The following is a 25,464-nucleotide window of genomic DNA, read 5'->3' as shown; positions in this document are numbered from 1 at the left end:
TGATTTTTTTACTGGGGTATTAAACACAGAAAACACCCCCCTCCCTCCCCTTCCCCAAGCCACTTTGTTCGGAGAATTCCCTCCTTTGGTCTAGTAAAACTCTTGCTAAACTCAGAATCACTAAATAGTTTTTTTTAAATAGATAGAGACACCCTTTCAAACAATATCACCCTTCTATCGGCACAGAAAGGTGAGAATTTATGTTGAATTTCCCCCAGGGAAGATCCTTCAATCTGCCTTGATAAATAACGCATTCTAGTGTGAGTCTCTTCTTGCCTGGAAATTCTTCCTTATAACCTAATTTTCTCGTGTTCCCTTTTCAGAGAAGTTTTTTTGTTGTTCTGACTTTAAGCCCCTCAATCAGCATGTGTTTATTGCATGGCTAGCGCTGTCGATAAGGTAGGGGTGGGGTGAGTGGGTACCAAAGGTGTTATGCAGTGTCTACCCCAAAGAAGCTTGTTATCTGCTTAGGGAGACCCAGCATGCATATACGTGAAAGAGAAACAGCATTTACAGGTATCACCTCATGTGGTCATCACGCCAACCCTAGGAAGCAGGTGCTATTTATTCCCATTTCACAGATGAGGAAACTGAGTCAGGGAGCAGTTAAGTAACTTGCCTAGGTTCACGTGGCTGGTGAGTGCTAGAGCAGGGAGCTGAATCCAGGTCTAGTTCTCTATCCACAATTCTGTGTGGCCTCATGTGGAAATGCAGAGTTGGGAAAGATCGGTGAGTGGTATTTGTCAGGGAAGTCTTCATGGAGGACGTGGCATTTGAGCAGAGCCTTGAAGGACACAGAGAATTTAGGCCACATAAGAAAAGGAGGAAGAATACTGTAAGCAAAGGGAACTGAAGCACATGTCGGGTGCTGGGGGGACAGTAGAAACGCTGGCTGGGCGAAATCAGCAGATGCCTAGTAGGAAGCTGGTCAGTGAACATTTATTAAACATCTGTTGTTGTTCAGTTGTTTTGGTCATGTTTGACTCTGTGATCCCATTTGGGGTTTTCTTGGCAAAGATACTGGAGTGGTTGGCCATTTCCTTCTCCAGCTCGTTTTACAGATGGGAAAACTGAGGCAAACAGGGTAAAGTGACTTGCCCAGGGCCACACAGCCAGTAAGTGTCTGAGGCCAGATTTGACCTCACCAAGATGAGTCTTCCTGACTTCAGGATTGGTGTCCTATCCACTGCACCACCCAGCTGCCCAGCTATGTGCCAGACGCTGGACTAAGTGCTGAGGATGCCAAGAAAGGGGAAAGGAGTCCCTGCCCTCAAGAAGCTTATGTTCTAATGAGGGGAAGGTGACAAGTATTCAGGCTGGACTGGAACAGGGAGAGACTAGAGCTGGGAAGACCAGTTTATACGAGACCAATAAGACTGAGTAGGGTTTGAATACTGAGGAGGTAGGAGAAGGGTCTGTATAGTACCGTGGAGAGAGCCTTGAATCTCCGAGTCATGTGATCCAAGGTCAAGTTCTGGGTTGGCCATTTTTTAGCAGTGTGATCTTTGACAAGTCACTTCTCCCTGGGCCTGAGATTCCCCATCTGTGAAACAAGGGGTTGGACTAATTGATCTTTGAAGTTCTTTTCTCTGTGATAATGTTAAGTCAAAGGTAGCTCCAAGGCTTCACACCTGGTTGACTAGGGAAATGTTAGCAGAAATAGGTATGTTAGAAGAGGTACAAGGGTGTAAATGGTCTAGGCCTTGGACACGTCCAATTGGAGGTGGTGATGGAACCTTCAAGAGGAAACATCCAGAGGCAGTGGTAAATAAGAGGACTAGGGCTTGGGTCTTTAGTATAAAGGCGACCGTTCAAAATCTTGAGAGTGGAAATGAGCTCTTGGAAAAATAAATGGAGAGGAAGACAGCACAGGTATGAGCATGCCATTCCTCTACTCCAGAAGCCTTCCACGGCTCCTTGTTGCCTCCAGGAGAAGATACAAAGTCTTTAACCTGGTGTTTAAGGCCCAACCACCTTTGTAATCCTACCTCACTATCTCACTGCTACCCTTAAAGCACTCCAGTCAAACTGGAGTATCAGCCATTTCCCAAACACGGCATTCCATCCCCCACCTCCATGCAAGCTGCCTCCCATATTTTTGCAATGCACTTAGTTTTGACTCTGAGTAGCCATTATTCTTCAAGGCTCAGGTTAGAGGTATCACTCCTTTGGGAGGCTTTCCCTGATCCCCTTAACACTTTGTCCTCAAATGACATTGTTTACTCTTCTATGTACATGTGGCACATTCAGTGGTCCCCAACTGCTAACAGAAGGTAAGCTTCTTGAAGGCAGGGACTGTCCTATCTGCATCTTTGCTAATGCCAAGAGCCTGGCACATAGTAGGGTGTTTTTGGATGGGGAGAGGGAGGATTGTAGGCTCTTAATAAATGTTTATGAATTGGAAAGAATCGAGGTCTGATGAAGATCAACCCTCTCTAAACAGTCTTTCTCTGCTTTCTCTGCTGACAACAGCAGGTCCGATGCCAGGCACTGACTGGGTGGTGTGGTGGTGGTGGGGGATACACATATGAATTCAAGATCCTATCCCTGCCTGCAGGAAGCTTACAATCTAGTGGGGGAGATAAGACATATATATGCAAGCCACTGTGAGCCCAAAGAAGACTGGGAAGGTGCAGTAAGAAAGGGTCAAAGTTCTGCTGTTCCTAGGTAGGGGAGGATTTGAAGGGTTGAAGTGAGACCTGTAGAGATGAGGAGAATCAGAACATTAGTTGAAGGCTTAGTAAAATACTTCTAAACCTTCTTTTGTCTGAGATGAAAAATCAAGTTCTTTTAGTCTTTTCTTTTTGGGACTTCATGTTCAACATGAAACCCTGGGTAAGTGACTTCACATCTATGGGGCTCAGTTTCCTTATCTGTAAAATGAAGGAGTTGGACCTGACTCCTAAGGCCCCTTCCCAGCTTTAAATCTATGGTCCCATGCACTGTTCCTCTGGTTCTCCCCTTAGATCTTTGGTGGTGGGAGCCATAACTTGACCCAGACATCACATCAAAAATCTGAAAATTCTGGGGCAGCTAGGTGGCACAGTGAATAGAGCACTGGCCATGGAATCAGGAAGACCTGAGTTCAAATCTGGCCTCAGACCCTGGGCAAGTAACTTAACCCCATTGCCATAGCCAAAAAAAAAAAAATCTGAAAATTCTGCCCTATTTTTTCTTTTAATTCTTCTTTTCTTCTGAAACATTCTGTGGTCTCTTGCTGGTGACCTATTATTTCTGGAGGCCCCCTAAAACATGTTGCTATTGTCTCACTTCCTTTTTCACTGGGGGTTTTCCATAACCACATAATCTTCATTCATTGTGTTGTGGTCCTTTGCAGTTTGCTTACTCATTTTCCATCTTATGAGTCTGATGGCTTTTGTTTTTTTGTTTTTTTTTGCTTGGGGGCTGACCTAATTCTCAGTTTTTTGTTGACCATCCCCTCTCTTCTTGTGGCAGGCTCCTGCACTATTCAGGTCTATCCCCAGTAGTGGTATCATGTTCAGACCACCAGGGTGAGGCAGCTTGACTGCACTGCTCACGTTGAGAAATGTGAATGGAAGGGTGTGATTCTATACTTACTTCAGAGGAACTTTCAAGGGCAAAGGCTGAAGCTAGGTTTTAAACACTCTCCCTGCCACCCTTCGCCCGGGTCCCTCCACGCAGAAGTATCCCTGGCTGTTTGATCACTTCAGAGTTTACTGTCCTCCAAAATTACACACCAGTTCTGTTCATGCTCTTCCTTTATCAAGGAATGGGGCTGAAGCAAATTAGGTTACTGCCTTAAGGGAATAAACAAGAGAGAAACCACCATGGCGGAACTTGAGATTTAGGCCTGTCACAGTTGATAATGATTCAATTGAATTAACGTTTACTAAGTACCTTCTATGTGCCAGGCACTGTGCTAAGCACTGAGGATCTATACCAAAAGAGGCAAAAGGTAGTCCCTGTCCCCAAGGAGCTTACAATCTATCTAGTCCATTATCAAATATTGTTTGGTAACGGCCCCTTCAGGGCCAGGACTATAACCTTAGAGTCCTTTGGGGTCCCTGGTGCTTAGCCTAGTGCCCTGTCATAGTAAGTGCTTAGTAAAAGTTATGGGTTGAAGGAGATCTAGTACATAAAAAGTCACTTAGATGTTTAGCTGAGTGAGTGATGCCAGAGTAAAAAGGACTCTGAATTTCTCTTCCAGTATTTCCCTCTCTAGATTCTGCTATTGGAGGATGGGAGAGGGGGAAGAGAAGGGGAAAGGCAAGGAGGGAGAGATGAGGGGGGATGAAGAGAGATGGAGAAAGGGACAGAACCAGGGATAGGGGGAGGAGGAGGGGGATGTAGATAAAGGAAAGGAGAGGGGGAAAGATGTGAGGGAGGGGAGAGGAAGAAAGGGAAGAGAATGAGGAAGGGGAAGATAGAAAGAGAGGGAAAGGAGGGAGAGAGATACAGGTTCTTCTAAAGGAATAGGGATACTTTAGCAAAAAACAAAAAACCCAAAACATACCTGCTCATTGAAAATAGTCTCTTTTCTTTTCATTTCCCTTGTACAGGATGAGAAGAATCAATTAATGACCACAAACGTGTGGTTGAAACAGGTATGTAAAGTACTCCAAGCCCTAGGGAGACACCTCAGCCCTCCATCTGGGTGCTTCCTGAGGGGTAGAGGGGAAGTCCTGTGGAAAGGCTGCATTTGATGGCACTGGGTTTGACAGAGGAAGATGAAGGTGAATGAAATTGAGCAAGGGCCACCCCTTATTTTATTTCTGTGGGTTCCTTTGTTACCCTCCCTCCTCTCCACCCCTCCCTGAGTTTCTATTTTTTTCTTAACCACCTCCAACAGCTTCCACCAACCAGCAGAAAGTGTTCTCCTCTGCTTACTCTCCCTGTCTCCACTTTCTCTTCCTTGTACTCTGGCCCACCCTCCAACTCCCAACAGGCCCTTGGTGGGCAAAGCTAGCTCACAGAACATTTGTAGAATCTCAGATCCTGGAGGTACTTCAGAGGTCACTGAGTCCAGTCTATACCTGAATAGGACTCAGTTAATGACAAGTCGTCATACAGCCTCTTCTTGAAGACCTCTGAGTGGGGGGGATCCATTATGTCCTGAGCCTGAACATTTGGACAGCTCCAATCCTTACACACATTTTCTCGATATCAAGCCCAACTTTGCTTCCATTCATTCATCCTAGATCTGCATTCAGGGATGAAATTAATCCCCTGTCAAGGCAACAGCCCTTCAAATACACTTATCACACCCTCCCTAAGCCTTCTCTTCTCCACACTGACCATTGTCATGTCCTCCAACTGCCCCTTGTATAGAATGAACTCAAGGCACTTCCCCTTACTGTTTGTCCTGCTCTAGACTCTTTCTACCTTGTCTTTAGGGACAGAGATTGGGCTGTGATTTCACTGATTGAGGAAATACCCCTTGTCAGATGCAGGTTCTCTGTAACATCTCATCTTAGAAAGTTGGCCAAAGCACAGAGAGGTCATGCCTTATTTGGAGTCACATAGCCAGGATGGGTCAGGAAGACCCAAGTCTTCCTGGCGCCAAGGCTGGCTTTCTATATACTAGGTCATGCTTTCATATTTTCCACTATGTCAAGCTCGCTTCCGCCCCACCCCATCCACTAATCATACTAAGATGTGGGGATAGTTAGAGGATTGCTATGGCCATGAAAACACTCAGTTGCTTTTTGAAGGACTCCTGGTTTTCTAGACATGAGTGCTCTCTGGTATAAATTGCAATCTTTCCACACCTCATCTTGTATAATTTTCACAAATGTCTTTCAAGAGATCATGCGCAGAGGATCTGCCCCATATGCTGGAAGCCTTTCTCTGGGTGTTTCAATATCCTGAGTGTACCAGGGTTGCATTTGGGCTGGTCACTTGGTATCTCTCTTCCTTACTCCATGACTGGTCTGCCCTCTTGTCCTCACCATTGGTGTGGGCCATTTCTAGCACATGTCATTGCTGGGAATGTGCTCTAGCCTACTTATGACCACCAGATACCTTTCCACTGCCCAATGAGTGGCTTGTCATTTTTATTCTTGAGAGATCAGGGAAAGACAAGGGTTGGTAGAGCATACCTTGTAGTCCCTGCTTCTGGGAAGACTGAGGCTGGTGGATAGCTTGAGTTCAGGAGTTCTGAGCTTCAATTGGGCTAAAGCTGATTGGATGTCTGAACTAAGTGTGGAACTGTATGATGAACCCTGGGAGTGGAAGGACCACCAAGCTTTTAGGAGGCGTGAACTGGCCCAGGTTGGAAAAGGGGATATCCATGCTGATCTGCACTGGGATTGGGTCCAGAAGTGGCCAGTGTACTTCCAACCTGTGAGGGAGAGGGAGAGAGAGAGAGAGAGAGAGAGAGAGAGAGAAAGGGAAAAGGAGAGACAGACTGACAGATGGAGAGACAGAGAAAGATAGAAACAGAGACAAAAAGAGAGAGGAGACAGAGAGAGAAAGGGAGGAGGAGGAGAAGGAGGAGGAGAACAAGAAGAAGAAGAAGAGAGAGAGAGTAGAAACATAGAGAGAAAGGTAGCTCAGAGTAGTGGATTGAGAGGAAGTCAGGAAGATCTGGGTTCAAGTCCTTCTGCATTGGTGGAAGGTCTTTCTTCACTGGGGGTTCCTTATACCAATTACATTTTAGGTCCAGTGTGAAAAACCATATCAGGGCATCCCATAATTCAGGGCCATCTAGCATCCTTGGGATAACGTTGTGATGGGTGCAGGTATGAGCCTGTCTAAGGACAGGATGGCAGCTGTCAGAATCACCAACATAGGAAGAAAAGGGGAGACACGAGTCTTTGTCTCCATTCGTGGCTCTGAAGCTGTGCTCATCATGGTGGTAGTGCTGGGTCCCAGCTCTAGTTATCTTGCCCAGGATTCCTTTGTAGACTCTGTTGGAGCAGGGTCTAGGCAGAGCCCCCAAGTATCTGGCTTGGAAGTTGTGTCAGGCTCCAGCTTACCTGCGCTTCTTGGGGACCATGGCTGGAGGTATCCTGAGTATGTGGAGCCCCTGCCAGCCCAGAGTATTGTAGGCAGGATCTGGGTTATCCCCTGGCAAGATAAGAAAGTGTTGTCCCTGGGCTTTAAACATGGGTGTACATGTGTGTGTCTGTGCAGCCCTTGGTATTGCAAGAAAGAATTGAGTCCCATGGAACCTTTCCTGCCCTATTCTCTCCTACCTTTTTCCCACCAGGTAAAGAAGTGCTCTCACTCATATTTCTCATAACACTGTGCCTCAATTTCTCCTTTACACTTATCTCAGGCTCCTTTTCCATCATTATTTATTCATGTAATTGGAAGTAATTGAGTTGTAAAGCTCTTCAAGAACTGTTAGGCCCGGTGCCTAGCGGGGTGCTTTCCAAATCAAGCTTCTTAATAAACTTCCATTGAATGAATGCATGATCACTTATACTGCCTGCCAGCACATTTCGATATTTAGTTTTTCTTATGCCCTGCAGTGTTCTTTATTTTTAAGGAATGGATTGATGTAAAATTAAGATGGAACCCTGATGACTACGCTGGAATCAAAGCTATCCGCGTCCCCTCCGACTCCATCTGGACTCCAGACATAGTATTGTTTGACAAGTAAGAGCGAAACATTAGTGTGATTTATGTTTGTAGAATAAAAGCAGGCTGTGTAAATATTCATCACTGCCTCTCCGCCTCCACCACGTGGAGATTTATAGAGTTGAGTGATCTAATCACATTCCTTCTGGACCTCATCTTGTCCTTTTCTATTAGACTGCATATTAAAATGTCCTGTGCTATCTCATATTTCTGTCATACGGAGCAGCCATTGTGTGCTTAGGCCTAGGACTCAATGCCTGTCCTAAGAGCCTCTTTTCATGCTTTTATAAGGGCACTGGCTTTGGAAACAGAAGAACTCGGTTCAAATCCCAACTTGTGTGACCTTGGGAGAGACATCTAGCTTCTCTGGGCCTCAGTTTCCTCATCTGTGAACTGAAGAGGCAGATAACCTTGGTAGTCCCTTCCAACTCCACATAAATGATCCTTTAAACTCTCTGAGTGTGGGAAGAAGTATAGATGATGGATAAAGTGTGAGACTTGGAATTAGGAAGATCCAGACTCAAATCTTCCTTCCTTCCTTCCTTCCTTCATTGCTTCTTTTCTTCCTTCCTTCCCTTCTTTTCCCTTTCTTTCCCTTCTTTCCTTCCTTCCTTCCTTCCTTTCATCCTTCCTTCCTTCCTTCCTTCCTTCCTTCCTTCCTTCCTTCCTTCCTTCCTTCCTTCCTTCCTTCCTTCCTTCCTTCCTTCCTTCCTTCCTTCCTTCCTTCCTTCCTTTTTTCCTTCCTTCATTGCTTCTTTTCTTCCTTCGTTCCCTTCTCTTCCCTCTTTCCCTCCCTCCCTCCCTCCCTTCCTCCTTCCTCCTTCCTTCCTTCCTTCCTTCCTTCCTTCCTTCCTTCCTTCCTTCCTTCCTTCCTTCCTTCCTTCCTTCCTTCCTTCCTTCCTTCCTTCCTTCCTTCCTTCCTTCCTTCCTTCCCTCCTTCCTTCCTCTTTCCCTCCTTCTTTCTTTCTTCCTTCCTTCTCCCTTCCTTCCTTCTCTCTGCCTCTTCCTCTCCTCCTCTCCTCTCTTTCTTCTAGCACTAGGCCCTTACCATCACTCCCAATAGAATCTCTTTATTCTAACAAATAAGTATATTCAAGTGAAATAAGTCACCTCATCTTTGTCTGAACACGTATGTCGGATTCCTCACCTCTAGTCTACTACCTCTCTGCAAAGAAGTGGGGAAGTATGTTTTATCATCAGTCTTCTTAGGTGATGACTGGTCACTGGATTAATCAGAGTTCTTTAGTCTTTCAAAGTTGTTTTCATTTAGAATACTATAATTATCATGTATATCACTCTAATTCTACTCATTTTACCCTGCAGCAGTTCATACAAGTCCTTCAGAGTTTCTCTGAATTCTGTCCTTTTTCTTACAGGGAAATCCTATTCTACTACTTTCACTTGTTCAGCCATTTCCTAATTTGTGGGCACCTTTATTCTTTGCTATAACAGAAAGTGCTGCTATGAATATTTTTCATATGTATAGGTCCCTACCCACTGTCTTTGACCTTTTTGAAGTATAGTACATGCCTAGTAGTAGTATGGTATAGTTTTCTTTCTATTACATCATGCTGAACTTGAACATGATTTTTATAGTGGCTAAAATTATATCTCTGTGTGTGTGTGAGAGAGAGATTGAATTATAAAAGGTTGTTTTTCTAGTACTAGTAAATTCTAGAACTTGCATGTTTGAGACAAACAAAAAAAACTACCTGTAAGATAATTGTTTAGGTTGTTCGCTTGCCTATGTGACTAATATGTGTTATGTTCACGTGTGTGTTGTTTCAGTGCAGATGGACGCTTTGAAGGGACCAGCACAAAAACAGTTGTAAGATATGATGGCACTGTGGCTTGGACCCCACCAGCCAACTACAAAAGCTCCTGCACCATAGATGTCACCTTTTTCCCATTTGATCTCCAAAACTGTTCTATGAAATTCGGTTCATGGACGTACGATGGATCACAGGTGGATCTAGTATTGGAGGATTATGATGTAGACAAAAGAGATTTCTTCGATAATGGAGAATGGGAAATAGTGAGTGCCACTGGAAGGAAAGGGAACAGAACAGATGGATGTTGCTGGTATCCCTATGTGACTTATTCATTTGTAATTAAGCGTTTGCCTCTCTTTTATACCCTTTTCCTCATCATACCGTGCATTGGGCTCTCCTTTTTAACAGTGCTCGTCTTCTATCTTCCTTCCAATGAAGGTGAAAAGCTCAGTCTCTGCACTTCAGTGCTCGTGTCCTTGACTGTCTTCCTCCTAGTTATTGAAGAGATCATCCCATCATCTTCCAAAGTCATCCCTCTAATTGGAGAGTACCTCGTGTTTACTATGATTTTCGTGACATTGTCAATCATGGTGACCGTCTTTGCGATCAACATTAACCATCGTTCCTCCTCCACACACAATCCCATGGCACCTTGGGTCCGCAAGATCTTTCTTCATCAGCTTCCAAAGTTTCTTTGCATGAGAAGCCATGTGGATCGATACTTTACCCACAGGGAGGAAACTGGCAAGATCAGTGGCCCCACATCTTCTCGGGACACCTTGGAGGCTGCTCTTGATTCCATCCGCTACATCACGAGGCACGTCATGAAGGAGAATGACATCCGTGAGGTCTGTCCCAGTGTCTTGTGAGTTAAACTCAGATTTCGGATGGAGATAAAGTACCAGTTCTGGCTTACTACTCCCCAGCTTTCTAGTTGAAGTTCAGTGGTGACCCAAATTATTTTCAGGATAAGTGACTTGTCCATGATTGCATAACATGGACACACAGTGGCAGAGCTGGGACTCATAGGGCTTCTGAGTCTAAATCAAATGCTTCCATAGACTGCCAGTGAGGTGATTAACTTATTTTTGGACATAATGACTCGGGAAAGGCATAGGAGAATTGTGACCTAAATGAGTAGAGGTCACACAGACTCTTTAAAAGTCATGGATCCTTGAAACATATAGAGATAGAGCCTAGCCCTGTGATTTCATTGGTGTAAGGAACTCCCAAATGAGAAAACTCTATTGATGCAGGTTGGCACTTCCTTAGCAATTTAGCAAGCTGCCTGCAGCACTGACAGGTTAAATAACTTTTGCCAGTATGAGTTAGAGGTAGAATTTGAACCCAGGTCTTCCTAGCTCTGACACCAGCTCTCTATCCTTTAGGTCATGCTGTCTCTCTTTTTATATATACATAATTCATACATGATATGTAATATATACCTAATACGTAATTTGATATATACATAATTCAAACATTTTATTGTTGTTCAGTCATTTTCAGTCATGTCCAAAAATGACTTACCCTGGATCACACAGCTAATGTCTGGGGCCAGATTTTGTATACATACCCATCCATACACACACACACACACACACACACACACACACACACACACACACGAGCATGAATTTGAAAGAAAAAGGCATCGATCAGCCAACAAGCATATGTGCCAGGTACTAAAGAAAGGAACGTGAAACCACAACAGTCCTTGACCTCAGAGAGCTTACATTTTGTCAGAGGAGACAGCACGTACACACAGGATCATGGATTTAGAATCAGGGGGAACCTTAGAGACCCCCTACTCCAACCCACATTGAGGAGATGTAATTTGTCCATTTTGCATGTCTGTCTTCCAGAGACTATAGAAGCTTCATTTCCAACATTCATTTAAGTCTTAAAGAGACCGTAAGTCTCCCTATTATGCATTGAAAAGAAGGGTTACAAGGAAATGTAAAATCAACTCAGTTTTGGGTGGTGGGAAAGCAGCAGCCATGGGGGACGTCAGGAAAAGCCTCCTTTAGCAAGTGGTGCTTGAAGTGTGCTTAGAAGGAAATGAAGAACAAGAGGTTTGGTGGAGGTTAGGAGGGATTCTTGTCCAAGCACGGTGGGGCAGAGAGCCTGTGCTTAGGCAAGGACAGGGGGCAGCAGCATGGCGGATCAAAGACAGCAATTGGTTCACGGGGAGGAGCCCAGGGTTCTAGACTCTGGGCAAGTGTCTGTGTGCCTAAGAAAGTTATTGTTCGCCTCTTAGCCTCTGTAAGGTGAAGATAAATGACAGAACATGCATAAAGTGCTCCACACACCTGAAAGTGCTACATAAATGCTAATTGCTATTGTTTCCTATAAGGGGCTTGAATTAGCTGATCCTGAGTGTCTCCTCTATCTCTAAAATTCTGGGATCCCCTTCTTCCAGAGTGTGGTAGCTGAAGCCAGAGCTTGGGAGATACAGTGATGGGAGATGGCCCAAGGCCTAAGATACTGGAGCCATTGTCCAGTATCTCTTAAGGCATATGACATAGGGCACTTTTGTATCCTATTATAAAATATTTGATAAGTTCTAAAATCTGATCAATATGGAGGAAATAGGTGTTTCATGTGTGTTTGAGTTTTTCTGTTTTCTCTTTTTTTTTTTAATCATATTAGGTTGTTGAAGACTGGAAATTCATAGCCCAAGTACTTGACCGGATGTTTTTATGGACTTTTCTTCTGGTTTCAATAATTGGATCACTTGGACTTTTCGTTCCTGTTATTTATAAATGGGCCAATATCTCCATACCGAATCATATTGGGAATACAAATAAGTGATGCTGTCCCAAGGATGGTCTAGACAGGCTTATCCAAAAAAAAAAGGTACCTAGGTTCTCTCAAAGTCTTCTTTGGCAATTATGAAGAAATAAAACAGAGCAAATCACGTTTAAATTTTAAAATGAGGTTGGCATCCTCACACCCACTATAGTATAATCTGTGGATACTTGCTTTCTCTGAGATTGTCTCTAACAGGACCAATCTGCAAAGATAATGTAGCTCCCAAAGTCCATTGTTTGAATAATGGCATTTTGAGATGCTGAACAGAGTCAGAAGCTGCTTTCCAAATTCTGTCATTGACCCAGTGCGTCTTCCTTTGTTGTTGTTGTTGAGTTGTTTTTCAGTCCTGTCTGACTCTTCCTGACCCCATTTGGGGTTTTCTTGGCAAAGATACTGGAGTGGTTGGCCGTTTCCTTCTCCAGCCCATCTTACAGATGAGGAACTAAGGTAAACAGGGTTAAGTGACTTGCCCAGGGTCACACAGCCAGTAAGTGAATTCATGAAGATGAGTCGTCTTGACTCTAAGTCCAGTGTTCTGTCCACTTTGCCCCTAGCTGCCCACATATCTTCCTTAGTTATGCTAATTTAGGACCAATAATGCATGGGGCTTTTTAAAGAGGCTGTCCTCTTGACATTATGGAAGAACGCCAATTTTATTTATAACAACAACTCACATTTGCACAGAGATTTAAAGTTTAACATTAATTTGAAATGCTGTGTCCTGAGTGATACAATCCCAATTTTAAAATCCTGGTTCTTTTTATCCTGTCTTCATCTTGCAAACAATCTTTGTGTTATGCTACATTAAATAGATAATGTTTTTATTTGATGTAAAATTACAAGTGAACAGCACACTGCTTTTCTGGTCTTTAAAAATCAAGATTTCTTTTCTGTGTATTTGATTGGAACTTCCCTTAGAGTTTTCCTTTTTAGATGCCTCAACCAACCGCTCATTTTGTGTTATTTCTATATATCTCATTTCACCATAAATGGGATCCTGTTCCTCGACAGTAAAATCATATAAATGTTAAAGTGCTTGGATGCAACCTCCTTCCTTGTCCCAAAGGATTTTCTTCAGGCATTTAGCTTTAATTTTCCCAGCATTTCCCCTCCCCACTAACCCTGGCCCATCAATCAAAGCAATTCCCTTTGGTTTAAATTAAATTAAATTGTTACATCATCTCAGGAATAGCGAGGTTCAGATTCCACCTCCAGATGCTTTCGACCTGAGTAACCTTGGGCCAGGCAGCTAAACTTTTTCTGCCCCAGGAGCACCCTAGGACTTAGCTGCTGAGTCTCAGTCATATAGTGATCTGGAGGAAGGTGTTCCTTCACTAGGAGTTTCCCACACTGTCTGAAATCTCAGATCCTTTCCAGTATTATCCCCTTATCCTTGTGTTTACTTTATAAAACATTATCCAAAATGTTATAATTTTGGATCACCCCATCTCTACCTACTATATATATATATATATGTATATATATATATATGTGTGTGTGTGTGTGTGTGTGTATTATATGTATGTGTGTGTATACACACACACAACATACACATAAATATATATATATACACACATATATATACACATATATGTTATATATATGATGTGTTGTGCACAGACTTTATTCTCCACAATTACAAAGACAATTCCGGCTGGACCTTCCATACTGGGTTTTTCAGATATTCTTAGTGAAATCCCTTTTCCATGCAAAGAGCCTCCTGGACTTGAGGACAACATTCAGCCTGCCTCCAGTTTGCCAAAAGCTCACGTGGCACAGTGGATAGTGCATTGGGCCTGGAGTCAGGAAGACTCAACTTCCTAAGTTCAAATCTGGCCTCAGACACCAGCTGTGTGACCCTGAACAAGTCACTTTACCCTGTGTATCTCAGTTTCCATATCTGTAAAATGATGTGGAGAAGGAAATGGCAAACCACTGAAGTGTCTCTACCAAGAAAACCCCAAATGGGGTCATGAAGAGTTGACTGAACAACGTTTAAGGGCAGCAATGCTAAGCCTGCTTGGCTTTCTCATTCTCCAAATTCCCAACTGAACTTAGGCAAGAGGAGATAAGCAAAAACAGTTGCATCTCTTGGTGTGATGCACGTGGTCACAAACTTATGGTCTGTAACAATTCTAAACACACATTCATGGCTAAAGGAACAGGCTAGAAGGTTGGCGATCTTTCTTTCCATTTTAAATTCCTGAGGAGTCACTTGAATTTAGATGACTATTGGCAAGCCCAGCTTGGGTTGAGCCATTTATCCTGCAAGTTAACCGTTCGTTACCTTTGGAGGGCAGGTCCCGCTTCTAGTTAACTTGCATTTTACAATCAGTAGATACTTTAGAAAATCCCACGTGATGATGTGATGGTCCTGATGATGGACTGGCTTAACAGGTCTCTACTGCTTAGCTGACTCTAATATTTTAGAATGGCTCATGTCTCCATTCACATAGAATCACTGGCCTAGAGCTGGAAGGGCCCTCAGAGGCCATCTAGTCCAACTGCTTCCCTTTACAGAAAAGGAAACTGAGGCCCAGGGACATTAAGGAACACCCACAATTAGTAAATATTGGAGACAAGACTTGGAGCAGAATAGCATGGGATGGGCAGGCACAGATGGATCACCATCTGCACTGCTGGAGAGAATACTGAAATCTATGAGATCACAGAACCATGGGCATATTGGAACAGTTAAGCACAGACATGCCTGGAACTCTTCATGGCTTCCCCACCCTCTATGGCTTTAAAACATTTCAAGTACAAATAAAATTCTTGAAAAATGGAGAAGTGAGTCACTTATTTTCTATAGTTTTCATGTTTTATTTGTGCACAGGAAAGCAGACTTTAATTCTGAAGGGAAAGAGAAGATCGACATGGTCTCTCTGGATCATTAGCTTTCTCTTCACAGTCAAGATGGTGGTCCAGGAGAGTTTAAAGTGGGACTAGGGGCACCGTCTGATAATAGTACTAGATGCCATTTTCTCCTCATATTAAGCACCTTTTCTAAAGGTCAATCGACCCTAATAGATCTGGCAATTCTAGATATGATGGGAGGCATGAGCTCTCCCTACCAGTGGGTTTTTTGACTTTTTTGTGTGTATCATGGACCCCAGTGGACCCCTTCTCAGAATCCTGTTTTTAAGTAATAGAAGGAACTTCCCAATTTCAAATAGAGGTTAGGGAAAATAAAGATATCATTTTTTTTCCATCCCAGTTTGAGGATCCTCTGAAGTCTACCTGGCCCAGGTTAAGAACCCCTGTCCTCTGAGGAAAGCTTAGCCCACAGGCAATTAAGAACCATTTGAATTTTTTGGCAGGAAAGGAGTTGTGTCAGAAAAGCACAGCTGGGCCCACTTTGGAAGAAAGGGAAATTCTGGAAATTTCTTGGGTGGATGGAGTGTTTATGAAGCAAGCCTTTTTCTAAATAAGCCTACAATTCATTTACAGAAGAGAAGGAATCCTAAGATGAAACCTTTTCTAAATGTGCACATGAGGCCCTGAGTAAATGCTTGTCGAATCAAATTGGACCTTTTGGGGAAGTAAATAGTTGCCCCCAGTTTAATCTGTTTCATGGATGTGAATTTCCATATATAATAGTTCTCCCTTATGAAGGCCCACACATAAAGTACAAGCTCCCTGAGGGCAGGAACAATCTATTCTTAGTCTCTGTATTCCCAAGCACTTAAGGACTGGCACATGAGAGGAGTTGACTAGATTTCTGTTGAGTTGGTAGGTTGGATGATTGATTGACATTAGCAAGGAGGGGTAGGAGGAGGGTCTGTATTCAGTTCTCATCCCACTATGTTCCCCTTTGTTCCTTGGTTTAAATCAGACAGTCATAGACTTAGAACTGAAAGGACCGCGGAGGCGTCCTGTCCAAATCCCTCTTTCACAGAGAAGGAAACTGATGCGGTAAGTGGTGAGCTCTGCCACTTAGATCTGGGCCTCTTTCCAGGTGACTTCCAGGGCCCCAGGCAACCTGGGCTGCCACCTGGGTGACCCTGGGGAAGTCCCTCAAGCTTTGTGCCCCAGCAGCTTCGTAAGACCAAAATAACACTTACTCTGAGGGTTTTTATTTGTTTGTTTCTTGTTCAATAGGGGGGAGATAACAAAAGACTGTGAAGAGAAATAAAAGCATTTTTATAAGACCGTAAGTTACTTGTAATAAATACCAGTGAGCAGGATTTATCTCTTTAGGGAGAGAAGTTCCCTTGCCAGAAGTTCATAATAATAATAATCATTATTATTATTATTGGCATTATCATTTAATTATGCCGGGCTTTAAGTTTTACAAAGCACTATATGGGTTATCCCATTTGATCCTCACAAGGAGGTGCTTTCTTATCCCCATTTTATAGATGAGGAAACTGAGGCAGAGGTTAAATGGCTAGCTAGTATGTGTCTGAGGTCACATTTGAACCCAGGTCTTCCTGACTCCAAATCGAGCCTTCTTACACTGTGCTACCTTGCTGCCTAGATGTACCAATGAAATCACAAGTCTAGTCCCCTTTAAATGCCTTCAAACTCTATCCAGGTTTCCTTTCTAGCAATCCTCTCTTAACTGTTAAAGAGGCTCCTTCACCTCCTCCTGGAAGCCTTCCCTGGCCTCCTCCTGCCAGCAGACAATGAGCTACTCTTTCATAAATTTCTCCTAGCACTCTCTAGATTTCTTTTCTTTCTCTTCTGATCACAATGGATTTGGAGTAAAAAGATCTGGGTTCAAATCCTGATTCTACTATGTCACCTTGGATGAGTCGCTTAATCTTTTTGGGCCTCAGTTTCCTAATCTGTAAAACAAAAGGGTCCCTTCCAGCTTGAAATCTGATTGGATGATTGCCTAGGATCCTTTCCAGTCTCTGTATCTGATCCTTTCCTTATTTGTGCATATAATTTGGCTTCTACTAAAAGGTAAACTCTTTGAAGATGGAAACTGTTTTTTCGTCCTTGTATCCCCAGTGCCTTGCGCTTAATAAAATTTTGCTGAACTGAATTATGCTGAATATACCTAATTCCCACATAGAAGAATTAGGCTTTCTGATATTTATTTGTTATTTTCCCCATGTTGCATTATTTATAAAATTTGGTTATCCACACTGTTATGATGGATAAATGCATCAATACACTGTCTTCTTGCTTGGTGCAAACCTGGGTGTAAGTGGTGTTAAGGTGTTAGAGGTTAGTGAAGTGAAGGCAGTTAAAGTGTAAGTGGGTGAGTTAAAAAGGAAAAATTTACTAGCTGAAAACAAAGGAAGTGCAAGGATACCGACGGCACCCAGAGAGACGTCTATTTCCTTAAAGAAAGTTGGGGGACAGAGCTCTCGGACAATGGAACAACAGCTTCGGCTGGGAGTCAGAATGGCTTTCCTGATCGATGTCACCTATACTTCATCTCCTGTCATCAGGGGTTGCAAGAACAGCCCTGCTGTTCCTAAAATACAAACCAGAATGAAAACCCACAGGAAAATGCGGTCAATGACCATGGCAACATATTTCCAATCATCTTGAATCTGAAAAACACAAGTGCAAACATGAAGACCAAAAGAAACTCAGTTTAGCCTCAAAATTTAGACACAAAATGTCCCCCCTCCTCCTGTGAGCCTTCTCTGATCTCTTCTCCCTTTCCCCAACTAGTCATGAATTTACCCCTATGGCACTTCATGCCCTGCTCTGGTCTAAACCTGACTCAGGCCAGGTCCTGGTCATGTAGGTTCAACATAATAATAATTGGCATTTATATAGCAATTAAAGCTTTGTGAAGGGCTTTATAGATATTCTCATTCAGTCCTCAAAACAATCCTAGGTGGTAGATGCTATTATTATCCTCATTTTGCAGGTGAGGAAACTGAGGCAGACAGGGGTAAGGTGAATTGCCCAGGGTCATAGTAAATGTGACCTGGCCTTCCTGATTCCAAGTCCAGCTCTCTATTTGCTACAAATATGACACTCATAGGTCATCGAGCAGTTAAGAAAGAAAGAGGTTTACTTAACTATAGCAGGAATAAGGAAAGGCATTAAAGATACCTCAAGCTGATTTAGCCAAGCAGTTCTCTTGCCTGAGGTATCCATCCTGATCCACCAGCCAAGCACCAGAGTTCCCTCCTGGTTGTGTTGTCCTCAGAGGATAAGGAGGTGATGTCAATAGTCTAAGCCTTTAGTTACCTGAGCCAACCAAATCTCAAGGAAGTCTCAATGCCTTTTAAGGAAAAAACTAGCCTGACTTGCCTGGGGGTAGGGGTTAGGACATTGCTCTGGCACACCCCCACCCCCACCCCCTATGCAGTTGTCATGCATCAATTATTTTGTATTGTGACATTTAGGTATTTGTCATATCCCTCATTAGACTGTAAGCTTTATGAAGGCAAGAACTTGTATCCCCCGATGGTGAGCACAGGGATCTGTAGTAGCAGAAGATTTTTGTTAAGAAGAAATGTTTGGAAACAGAAAGTTGGATAATAATAATGACCGAGTTTGGTCCTGGAGAAGAGTTGAGAAAACGGACCTCCCTTCCATGTTTTCAGAGATGAGAGACCATAGGTGGGGAATACTGCATCTATTGCCAGACACGGTTAATGTGTTTGTTGGATTTGTAAAATTGCTTTCTTTTTCTTTTTAAAGCTTGTTACATGGAATGGCTTGCTGGGTAGGGGGAGGTCTGGAGTACATTCAGAAATGAAGGTGATAGAAAACCCCTGAAAGTTATCAATAGTAAGATATTTTTAATAAGAAATGTTTCCTTTTAGTAACATTGTCACTTAGTCAACAAGTATTTCTTAAGCACTTACTGTGTGCCTGTGCTAAGCCAGCCCTACCCTTAGGGAGCTCACATTCTGATGGGGAAGGCAACATGTAAATGAGTAGAAGAGGCAGACAGAATCAAAAGCAATCTCAGAGGAGAGGCCCTAGCAGGGAGAGGGACCAGAAAAGGTGACATTAGAGCTTAGCCTTGAGTAGGATGTGAGGCGGGAGAGCATGCCAGCCACGGGGGGGCAGCCAGGACAAAGGCACGGAGGTGGGAGATTGGGACACTGGTGTGAGCAACAGTGAGTGGGCCAGTATAGATGGATCATAGTGTGTGGGGAGGGGAGTAGGGTACACAAAGACTGTAAGGGTAGGTGGAGGCTGGGCTGTGGAGGGTTTTAAATGCCAAACAAAGGAGGGGGAATAGGGGGCCATTGAAGCCTCCTGACCCCATCAGTCCTGTGCTTTAAATCACTTTGGCAGCTGAATGGGGTGAGCCTGAGCAAGGGGAGGGCCTTGAGGCAAGGAGATCAGTCAGGGAATTGCAACAGTCTGAGGGAGAGGTGTTGAGGGTCTGAACCAGCATCTAAGACTTGCCGGGAAGGTGGAACCAATGAAACTGGACTATAGAGAGAATACATAGGGAGAGTGATAGGGAGGAACTGAGGATGACATCTCTGTTGTGGGCCTGGGTGATTGGGAAGATGGCGGGCCTCAGGAATAAGAGGGGAGCTGGGAACTGAGAAGGGTTCATGGGAAATAATAATAATGATGATGATGATGATGATGAAAGCAGTTAGCATTGATAGCTCCTACTATGTGCCATTTGATGCTCACCATTAACCCCATTTTACAGTTGAGGAAACTGAGGCAAACAGAGGTTAAGTGACTTGCTCAGGGCCACACAGCCAATAAGTGTCCGAGGCCAGATCTGAACTCAGGTCTTCCTGACACCAGGCCCAGAACTCCAACCACTGCACCATCTAGCTGCCTCTTTAAAGAAGACAATGAGTTCTGTTTTGGAAGTGCTGAGTTTGAGATGCCTACAGGACATTGTATTCAAGATGTTCAAAAGGTAGAGATGTGGTGATGTGAGACTGAAGCTCAGGAGAGAGACTAGGCCTGCATGTATAGACCTGGGAATCCTCTATGTAGAGATGATAATTCGTTGTGTGTATTGAGTAATTAAAAAAAGCCATGATCGTTCTAGAGGACCGGAAATGAAGGATGACTCTACATTCAGGGAAGACAGGTGGGGTCTCCTAGGAATCAAACGCCTGAACTCTACGAGATAATTTAGCTTAACTATTTTTTTTTTCTTTTTCCCAAAGGGAAGGTTCAATCTGGAGTGGGGAGGAAAAGTGGTTTGTTTGTTTTTTCCTCCCCTCCTCCAGAAATGACCATAATGTGAAGGTAAAAAGTATCAACAAACATGTTCTTTAAAATATATTATGTAATACGTATGTATATGTGTATGTATACATATATATATATATATATATATATATATATATATATATATATATATATATATATATATATATATATATATATATATATATATATGTGTGTGTATGTGTATGGATGTATACACGTTTGTCAAGCTGAATTGCATTTTTCTGCTGTCAGCAGCCCATCGTGGAGATCTAACAGGAATGTTAACTCATTCTCCCATATGCGGACAGCCTCTCCCTCTCCCTTTTATCTATCGTGTAGGATCTAACTGGAGCCTTCATCAGGTGGGTAAAAAAGGGTCTGGCTAGATTGGACATTTCAACTCAATCTGAAACAAGAATGAGTTAGATAAACTTGGAATTATTTTCTTCTCAATTGAATGCCAGAAATATAAAAAAAACCCAACAACTTCTAAAGACTCTCTTTTGATTCTAAGTATCAGATACTCGTGGCTTTATGGTTCATCTTCTAGATTAAAAAAAAAATAAAAGAAAACCTGAAACCCAGGTTTTCTGACCACAAGTCCATCATAGAAAGGGCTTTCCTTGAAACGACTCAGTGAGGTAGGAACATAAGTGTTATTATCACCCCCATATCTCAGGTGAGAATACTGAGGCTCTGAGAGTTGGGAAGTGGCAGAGCTGGGCAGGAAATCTGGGTCTTGTGACTTCAGTCCAGGGGCATTTCTAGTCCCCACCACCACAGCTACTGGCGAAGCTCAAGATTAAATAATCAAGGAAAGAAAAGGGGTGATATTAGTTCAGTGACCTCAGGATAATTGGTTTGGAGCTGGAACAGACCTCAGAAGTCACCTAGTCTAGCCCCCTCCTTTTTCAGAGGAGGAAACCAAAGCTCTGAGTGGTGAATCAACTTGCCTGTAGTCACACAGAGGTAGCAGGATTTGAGCGTATATCCCCTGACTCCAAATCTAGCTCTTTCTTCAATTGCACCATGAATGGGGACTCTGGAACTCTGCTATGTCATTCAGCTGAAATCTTGTAGAGTTTACCATTTTTATAAAATTAGCATTTATTAAGCACCTCCTATGTGCTGGGCACCGTGCTAAGGGCTGGGGATAAAAAGAAAGGCAAGAGCGGTCCCTCCCCTCAAGGAGCTCTCAGTCTAATGGGAAAATACAACATACAAACAAGTAGATGCAGACAAGATAAATTGGAGATCACCAGCAGAGGAAAGGCAGGAGCATTAAGGGGGATTGGGAAAGCCTTCCTGAGGAAGGGGGATTTTTGCTGGGAATTGAAGGAAGCCACAGGAGCCGGGAGGGCTCCAGCATTCCAGGCCCCTGATGGCCAGAGGAAGCACCCAGGGGAAGGAGCAGGGAGGCCAGGCCCGTGGTCCCAGACCACATGGGCAGGGAGGAGACCAAAAAGGCAGGAGGGTGGGTTTTTTGTTCTCTTCCATTTTTAGATGCTAACAGGAAGCCACCGGAGGCCACAAGGGATAAAGGGTCCATCTCAGAGTTAAGACACCTGGGTTCAAATACCACCTCTGACATAGGGCTGCATCACCAGGAGCAAGTCTTTAGCCTCTCAGGGTCCAGAAGCCTCTAAGTTACAGAACATGTGTACTGACTTACATTGGTCAGAACTGGGGTTCTTAACCTTTTTTGATGTCATGGTCTCCTTTGTTAGTCTGGGATGCTTCTGCACCTCTTCTCAGAATCATGTTTTTAAATGCATAAAGTAAAATATAAAATATATAAAGTAAATAAAAATAAAAATAAAGTATCACAAAGGAAGCCAATTACATTGAAATAATAACAGTCATCAAAATCTTTTAAAAGCAAATTTAGAGACTCTACTAAAATCTATACATGGATCCCTTAAGGGGTCTGTGGAGCCCAGGTTAAGATCCCCTGGGTTAGAGAGAGTTTCCTCGTAGGGAGTACCAATGAAATAACGGGTCCCAATAAACAAAAGCTGGAAACTGAGTCTGTCAGCTTCATCCCTGAATGGTAGGACCAGACCATGGCACGTTCACTGCCATTCTAAGGGCCGGGTTGCGCCCTCTTCCCCTCATGGCCTTCCCATCGGGAGTGTCACCTTCACACTCAAAGGGACAGCAGATATGTGAAAAGTCAGGGCTGTGCTGCTCCAAGACAGAGCCACAAATAGTAATTAATGGGTCAAATGGAGGCCTGGAGAGAGCTCGGCTAATTGGGCCTTATCCAGCATCGCCTCAACCCTAGAAATTAGGGAGGAAGTCAATGGTACTTTAATTACCTTCCTAGACAAGGCAGAAGGCAAAGACATGGAATGGAGGAGGCTCAAACCTGGGAAACAACTGAATTTAAAGAAGTCTGGTACCACATCACAACAGGAGGAACATGTCAGTGAGGGATTCAATTAGTTGTACAATGAGAAAAGCCTTCTGGCTGGCCCGAAAATGATTTCTTTTTCTCTCTCTGGGCCGCAGGCTCAATAGCGGTAAAGGCCTAATTATCTGCTTTGGTGGCTGCAAGATAATTTATAGAAAGGGCCGAAGTTTTTTGTCTGAAAGTTATTTTTGATACTATTATCCTAAATGGTAGAGGATTTGCTGTCAAAGACCCTGAGTTCAAATCCTGACTTTCACAGTCTAGCTCTGCTCTTCATCCATTATTTTGTATGTTGCTCATATTTGGGGCAGCTAGGTGGCACCATAGATAGAATGCCTGGCTCATCTTCCTGAGTTCAAATCTGGCCTTAGACACTTACCGGCTGTGTGACCCTAGACAAGTCACTTAACACTGTTTGCCTCAGTTTCCTCATTTGTAAAATGAGCTGGAGAAGGAAATATCAAACCACTCCAGTATCTCTGCCAAGAAAACTCCAGATGGGGTCATGAAAAGTTGGACACCACTAAAAAACAACTGAAACTGAATCTTGTATTTTGATGAGGCAATAAGCTTTTGTGGATAGAGAGATGGGTTCAAATTCTACCCCTGACACATCCTGGCTGTGTGACTCTGGGCAGGTCACTTAACCTCTCATTAGCCCAGACTCCTCTGAGGACTGAATTTCAGAGGAATTGCTGATCTGTGTGGGTAGGAGTTTCCTGGTCCAGAGTTCTCCAAACCAGAGGTATCAAACTCACATGTGTTGCCAGGACCATTTAAAAATGCAATTGGAAAACCTTTAAAATAAATAAAAAATATATGCTACAACATAGGTAACATTAATTTGTAGTTTTCTAAATTTCTATTTGAATTTGATACCATAGCTCTATACCATATCTGGCACCCATATCCATACTGCATTATGCCAATAGGAAGCAAGCTTGCTGAGGGCAGGGACTATTTAGTGTTTGTCTTTGCTTTCTCCAGGGCCTGACACATAGTAGGTGCTTCCATAAATGCTTGTTGAATGGCATTATTTCTCATTATCCTTCAAATGAACAATTGGCCTGTTTCTCATCTCTTCCCAAGCCCCACCAAATTGTAACACAAAGAGAATTCCCCCTAAAGTCAACAGGAATACTCTACCCAGATAATCTGGTTTAAGAAATGTGAGGAAAGATAAATATTAGGGGAAACATCATATCTTTAAACAAATATTAAAAATATCATTAAATAAAAAAGAGAAATGAGATCAATGAAGTGGACATGCCACTGAAAAGAAAAAATACTTAGAAAATCAACAAATGAAAAAACCCCACAGACATACACAAAAAAGACATTCTGACAATCAAAAGAGAGTTAACCAAAATTAAAAGACAAAAACTCTAAATAAAAGTAGGAATTGATTTTTTTTTGAAAAGGGAGGGGAGAGAGGGAATAGTTATTTATATAGAGCCTGCTATGTACCAGGTACTGTGATAAGTGTTTTTTATAAATATTATCTCATTTGATCCTCATAACAACCCAGAGAGGTAGGTGCTATTATTATCCCCATTTTACAGTTGAGGCAACTGAGGCAAACAGAGACAGAGTGACTTGCCCAGGGTCACCCAGCTGATAAGTATCTGAGGCCATATTTGAATTTGGGTCTTCCTGACTCCAGGCCAAGCACGCTATCCATTGCTCTACCAGCTGCCTCTAATAAAAACTAATAAAACAGATGGACCATTAGATAATTTGGTCAAAAAGAAAATTGTTTCTAACACACGGATACAAGTAGAACTGATGATGAGATAGTTGCAAAGGAATTCTACCCATAAATTTGGAAGTAACTTTTAAAGACCCAAACCTGGCAAATAACCAGCTACAGAAAACTCTGGAAACCAGCTGGTAGTGTAGAAAGAACCTTAGATGGAGAGTTCGGAAGCCTGGATTTGAATCCCAGCTGCACCACTGGTGAGCAGCATGATCTTGGGCAAACCCGCTGACCAGCCTGGAGCTCAGTTAGTAAAGTGAGTGGTGCTGGACTTAATTTATAAGGTGAATTCTAGCTCTGGTGAGTGGGGAGGAGGACCATGGTTCTATAGGAAAAGGCATTGACCTATGTGTAGATGTCCTAGACCATGAAGTAAGGTAATGACTGATAACACTTAACACTGTTGAGGTTTGCAAAGCTCTTCACGTTAATTACCGTATTTGAGCCTCTCAATGGCCCTGTGAGGTAGCTACCTAGGTCCCAGAGGTATAATTTTCCCACTGTTCCTACAAGTCAGAGATAGGATTTGAGCCAGACCCAGCTCTGTCACACTATACTATCTCAAATACAATGGTCATCATCACTATCTTTAAATGTGTTTCCTCATCTGTAAAATGGGGACAATGTATTGCCTTTCCTATCCCATAGGGTGGGGGTGGCTCTCTGTGACCATAAAACAACAAATTTGAGCTACTTGTGAGCTGGTGAGCTCTGTTGCTGGTCTTCAAAGCTCTCCTGCCAAAGATCTATCCCTCCTCTGAAGAGGACTGGAGATCTCTTCTACCAATACTGAATATAATTCCCTTTGATTCAGGTTTGAAAAGACAAAATATGAAGCACTGTCACTAGCTGGGGTGGCTTCAACTCAATTCCACAAGCACTTTTTAGCTGTGCTTTATGAAAGACAGGGTGGGGTAATGGTTAGACAGTTGACCTCGAAGCCAGGAAGTTCTGGACCCAAGGGCCACCTACAATACATAGTGACTGTGTGACCCCCAATACTGATCCGTCAGAAGTTGCAGACAAGG

The 25,464-nt window shown here is 43.2% G+C and overlaps 2 protein-coding genes across 2 annotated transcripts in view; one reads left to right on the top strand and one right to left on the bottom strand.

The window, feature by feature from the left end:
• CHRNA5 (cholinergic receptor nicotinic alpha 5 subunit) overlaps positions 1-14,857 on the top strand; it is a 34,961-nt gene extending 20,104 nt beyond the window's left edge. Inside the window, exons 3-6 of the mRNA XM_020976017.2 lie at positions 4,542-4,586; positions 7,475-7,584; positions 9,355-10,186; positions 11,988-14,857. Coding sequence (XP_020831676.1) covers positions 4,542-4,586; positions 7,475-7,584; positions 9,355-10,186; positions 11,988-12,149 — 1,149 coding nt within the window. The 3' untranslated portion in view covers positions 12,150-14,857. The remainder of the gene's footprint in view (positions 1-4,541; positions 4,587-7,474; positions 7,585-9,354; positions 10,187-11,987) is intronic.
• Positions 14,858-14,973: 116 nt separating this feature from the next.
• CHRNA3 (cholinergic receptor nicotinic alpha 3 subunit) overlaps positions 14,974-25,464 on the bottom strand; it is a 31,553-nt gene continuing 21,062 nt past the window's right edge. The window contains exon 6 of the mRNA XM_020976016.2: positions 14,974-17,659. Within this exon, the coding sequence (XP_020831675.1) occupies positions 17,531-17,659 (129 nt within the window). The 3' untranslated portion in view covers positions 14,974-17,530. The remainder of the gene's footprint in view (positions 17,660-25,464) is intronic.

The sequence above is a fragment of the Phascolarctos cinereus genome, unplaced genomic scaffold (genome assembly GCF_003287225.1).
Source record: "Phascolarctos cinereus isolate Bilbo 61053 unplaced genomic scaffold, phaCin_HiC Scaffold_3;HRSCAF=262, whole genome shotgun sequence".
NCBI classification, from domain to species: Eukaryota; Metazoa; Chordata; class Mammalia; order Diprotodontia; family Phascolarctidae; genus Phascolarctos; species Phascolarctos cinereus.
The sequence above is the reverse complement of the archived record's forward strand: the minus strand, read 5'-3'. Positions and strand labels throughout refer to the sequence as shown.